Source organism: Helobdella robusta (genome assembly GCF_000326865.2).
Source record: "Helobdella robusta unplaced genomic scaffold HELROscaffold_3, whole genome shotgun sequence".
In the NCBI taxonomy this organism is placed as follows: domain Eukaryota; kingdom Metazoa; phylum Annelida; class Clitellata; order Rhynchobdellida; family Glossiphoniidae; genus Helobdella; species Helobdella robusta.
This window is the reverse complement of record NW_008704501.1, coordinates 8,157,625-8,162,724: the sequence shown is the minus strand read 5'-3', so window position 1 is coordinate 8,162,724 and position 5,100 is coordinate 8,157,625. Positions and strand designations below refer to the sequence as shown.

Here is a 5,100-nt window from a genome sequence, read left to right as displayed (position 1 = left end):
ACATACATACATACATACATACATACATACATACATACATACATACATACATACATACATACATACATACATACATACATACATACATACATACATACATACATACATACATACATACATACATACATACATACATACATACATACATACATACATACATACATACATACATACATACATACATACATACATACATACATACATACATACATACATACATACATACATACATACATACATACATACATACATACATACATACATACATACATACATACATACATACAAACGGATATACATACATACGTACAGGCAGACAGACAGACCACCCTAGCATTCCGAGGGCATTAAATTATCTTTTGAAAGCAATCATATCTTTATTCTTTAACGGTTGGCTGTTGTTCACTGTCTACTATTATCATAACCGCTGTCAACGCCACCACCATCATCATCAGCATCACTATCATCACTATCATCATCGCCATAATCTTCAACGTCATCATCGTCGTCATCATCCTCGTCACTGTTTTCATCATCATCATCATCACTACTTTATCATTTTATTATCACCATCACATTAACGCAATCAACCTTCAAACTCCAGGTTTATGGAGAATGAGTTTTTTTTTACCATTGTTGTTTGTGATATGTCCTAATTTTTTCTTCTAACGCTGAGTATTGTGTTTTTTATTGAGACTTTTTTGCCCACTACCACTATTTAATCTTAGATTTAGCTTAAAATATGCTTTTATAACATTATTTTGTTGAAATGTTTCGTTGCAGAATTATTAAACTCCACATCATTTAGCCATATTTTTAATTAGCTCCTCAACGCTCTTCAATTTTCGAGAGTTTTCTCGATTCCCTCATCTGCGCTTGCGTCATTTATATTATCGTTTTTCACGTCTTGTTTCATCAAATTAGCTCTTAATTTGGGATTAGTAAAACTGCAATCTGAAGTTTTCAGTTTTATTTTATAGAAACATTCAAAATGGGTGAAGAAAATGAGAAATTAGCAGAAAACATGGCCACCAGTCAGGTTTACAGTCCGGGTCCTAACTCCGTGGATGTTTCAATTAATAAAGACGGTGGAGTTCTGAAAGAAATCTTGAAGGAGGGCGAAGGTACGGAGCATCCTTTAACTGGAGACATGGTGTCGGTCCATTATGTTGGCAAGCTTCCAGATGGCACTGTCTTTGATTCCAGCCGAGATCGGGGAGACCTCTTTGAATTTAATTTAGGGAAAGGTATGTAAGATTTTTCATTCATTAGATTTTTTTAGATATTAATTTGTTTTAAATTATAATTATATTAATCATTGAGATCTTATTTTGGTAGGATTATTATTAAATTAAATTTTACTTGCCTTCATGTTGCCAGGTACGGTGATTAAGGCCTGGGACCAAGGTGTGGCCACAATGAAAAAAGGTGAACTAGCCATCTTGTATTGCACACCTGACTATGGCTATGGCAAAAGTGGATCTCCACCAAAAATACCACCAAACTCGCCTTTGGTATTTGAAGTTGAGCTTTTTGACTGGAAAGGTGATTTTTGTTTTTCTTAACTTTTTAATTATATATCATGAAACTATTGTGTATATTTTAATTTGAAACTGATGTGAAATTTTTGTTTTCTCAGGGGAAGATGTATCAGAGGGCAAAGATGAGGGAGTTCTCAAGAGTACGTTTGTGGCCGGAGAGGGCTATCAAACACCCAGAGATGGTGCCACCTGTGATGGTTAGTTTTAATTTTTTAATTTTATACTTTAAGTAAATTTTTGGTTATCTTATGAATTTTTCTAAACCCTGAATTTGTATGTAGTTCCTAATTTTTTTAGTTTTCATGATGAGTTTTTTTTATATTCCCCAAGTATCACTGAATATAAATTTAAAAATCTCACAGTTCACATAATTGGTCTGTTGAATGGTGTCGAGTTTGAAAACAGGGATGTGACATTTACAGTGGGTGAGGCTTGTGAATCGGGCATTGTTGATGGCCTTGAGATGGCAATCACAAAAATGAAAAAAGGTGAAAAGGCTAAATTAAATATAAAATCTAAGTATGCATATGCCGCTGAAGGTAATTCTCAATTGAACATTCCACCATCTGCTGATTTGGAGTATCACGTTGAGTTGAAGAAGTTTGAAAAGGTTATTCAGCATTGCATGTTGTTCATTTACAATGATCATTCACACCAACACATGTAGATGGAAGTTTTGTATATATAGTGGAGCTTTCAAGTGTGCTGATTGTTTGTCATGTAGATAAAATGTAACACTGATATTTTGTTTTCTCGTATGAACAGAGCAAGGAGTCTTGGGAGTTGGATGCAGATGAAAAGCTGGAACAATCAGAAATTTGTAAGACCAAGGGTACCAACTTTTTCAAGGTTCTTTTCTACTCATTAATGCTGTTTATTTTTTGAAGCTTTTAATTTGTGTCATTGCACTCTTGTTCTATTCTGTTAATAAGGTGTTTTGTACTTGGAAGATTTTTTTTGTTGAATGTTTGTAAAAGACAAATGCTAAATGTCTTAGACCTGGAACAAAAATTTTGTACAAAAATTTTGTACAAAAAATTAAAATTACAAAACCTCATGACAAAACTAACTGACAAAATCCGATGAAACTGTCTCAGGAGAACAAGTACAAGCTGGCTCTACGATACTACAAAAAGATAGTCGACTACCTCAAGAGTGAAGATACCCTACAGGGTGAGAGTGCTGAGAAACGCAAGTCTCTTCTGCTGGCTGCCCACCTCAATGAAGCTCTCTGCCACCTCAAATTGAAGGAAGACCTCGAGGCATTCAACTCCTGTAATGAGGCTTTGACTCTTGATCCAAAAAATGAGAAGGGATTGTTCAGACGAGCTACTGTTAGTGAGAACTGTTAATTTCATGTCTTGTGTGTGTTGTTTATGCTTGTATTTAGAATTTCAATTTTGCATTTTCGACATTGATTGATTAGCCAGTCAATATCATTTTCATAGAGATGTTTCAGATTAATTTTTACTAATCATGCATTATATTTTAACTGATTGCTAACTATAATTTGATGTTTTGTCTCAAAATTTGAAATTATCCCTAGCTAGCCATACCAAATTAAGCACACATACTCACAACACTCACTTCTCACAGGCCCAGCATAATCTTCAAAATTTCCAAGAAGCAATCCAAGATTTCAAACTTGTGTTGGAGGTTGATCCAGAGAACAAGGCAGCAAAGAATCAAATAACATTGATCAGTCAAAAGTTGAAGGCCATCTACGAGAAAGAGAAGAAAACTTATGCTGGCATGTTCGCTAAATTTGCGGAAGCTGATTCTAAAGTATGCGTGTTGTGTGTGTATTGTATGTGTGTCTGTTTGTGTATGCTTGTACTCGTGTGTACTCGCAACACAAGTCATGTTTTGCCATTAGTCTCAAAGAAAATATTTCATCTCACCATGATTTAAAATCATAAATTAATAATTCATTTTATTACAAAAATGCAAAAATAATTAATTTAATTTCTAAACTGAAGAAACAGCTGGAAACGAAGAGTTCAGATGAAAATCTGAAGAAGGAAAGTGATGCGAACTGTTGTGGAGACGGAGACAACCATCACAAATGTGAATCCGGTTGTGGCTCCCCAGACGAGGAAATTAGTGCATAATCGTCGCCATCTTCACTAACCAATACTCCCCAAGACAATAATGATGTGCATGACACAGAGTCGACTATATCATTTTGTTTCATGTTATTTTTTTGTAATAGTATTTCTATTTAAGAGGTCGCCCGTTATAGTTATAGATAGATATTTATAGTTAATTGTATAATTAAGATTCTTGTTTTGATTCCTAAGTTGTTATTGTAATTGTTTGTTCGAAATTATCACCGCATGTGAGCCTTGTTCGTAGCGTGCTGCCCGTTCACTCCATTATCTATTTGCTTCTTGCGGTGCATGCTCCTCTCAATTTGCAGTATGTATTCTCGTTTCTACTGTTATTTCGCTCCTTTGTTTGTTCATCACTATTTTAGCTTTTTTCAATATTAAATGAAATTATTGAATTAGCTTTTTTCAAAATTAAATGAAATTATTGAATGTTCCTGTCCTCACAAATAAGTTCAATTCAGATTTAAAGTATTTTATTACTGAAAGCAGACCATCAATGAAGAGGAATGAATGAAACCGCCTATGATCGTTTGTTATTATAAGCTTTAACTCTTGGTTGAGCACAAAGGCAACAATATATACATCAAAACAATGACTTAATGGCCGTTAATAATTCTCATTTATTCAACCAATCAATGAGTCATTCGTTAAATCTGCCACTTAATCGGTCGACCAATCAGTTCTAGTTATCAAATCAATCAACCAATCGGTGATTCAATCAATCGTCATCTTCCTCCTGATTGGCCAGGATCAGCATTGTTCAGGACCATTAGGAATATGAACAGTGGTACAATGTACATCCACTGTGAATAAATGGATGAATTAGTGAATGACCGAATGAATGAGTGAACGAGTAGTGAATGTGACAAAAAATTTGGCTGTAAAAGACTGAATTCAATAAATTTGGTCAGCAAATCTACAGATAGATGATACAATCTATCTATCGATTTATCTATCCCGACGTTTATAATATGCATTAAATATATAGATTACACTGACTTTAGTTTTTGTTTTGTTGCATGTGTGCTAACGTTGTTATACAAAACTATGCATACACATAGATGTTTATGTACTTACGTATTTAGCGAAGAAAGATCGATTGTCAGCCTGCTGGCCTTTGGCCTGCTGTTTCTCTAACTCCAATTTTCTAATGAATGATTCTGTCTCTGGCCTGGAAGTAGGAAATAATTTATTTCCATAAAATTTCATAATTTTTACTTAAAAATAAATTTATTTATTTGAAAAGATTTGTGGTTTACTATTTAACGTAGAGCAAAAGAGGTGTTGTCACACAACACATTCATTGACAACAACTTGAAATTAAGTTAAAAATAAAAAACAAAACATAATTTTAAAAAAGACCAACATTAAAATAAAACACAGATATCACAATAAGACATAGATACAACAATAAATAAGCATTAACTAACGCAGGCCCAACAACAGTT

At 33.8% G+C, this 5,100-nt stretch overlaps 1 protein-coding gene across 1 annotated transcript; it reads left to right on the top strand.

Moving 5' to 3' along the window:
- Window positions 1-877: 877 nt before the first annotated feature.
- Window positions 878-4,247, top strand: HELRODRAFT_185002 (hypothetical protein). The gene is made up of 9 exons (XM_009021759.1): window positions 878-1,247; window positions 1,381-1,545; window positions 1,640-1,738; window positions 1,904-2,151; window positions 2,307-2,390; window positions 2,639-2,875; window positions 3,138-3,326; window positions 3,521-3,843; window positions 3,867-4,247. The coding sequence occupies exons 1-8, from the start codon at window positions 992-994 to the stop codon at window positions 3,650-3,652; spliced, it is 1,410 nt and encodes a 469-aa protein (XP_009020007.1). The 5' UTR covers window positions 878-991; the 3' UTR covers window positions 3,653-3,843; window positions 3,867-4,247.
- Window positions 4,248-5,100: the final 853 nt, after the last annotated feature.

Coding starts and splice junctions, on each gene's coding strand:
- HELRODRAFT_185002 (XM_009021759.1), top strand. CDS start 992: ATGGGTGAAGAAAATGAGAAATTAGCAGAAAACATGGCCACCAGTCAG. Junction 1,546..1,639: donor TGAGCTTTTTGACTGGAAAG/GTGATTTTTGTT, acceptor TTGTTTTCTCAG/GGGAAGATGTATCAGAGGGC. Junction 2,391..2,638: donor AGGGTACCAACTTTTTCAAG/GTTCTTTTCTAC, acceptor AAACTGTCTCAG/GAGAACAAGTACAAGCTGGC.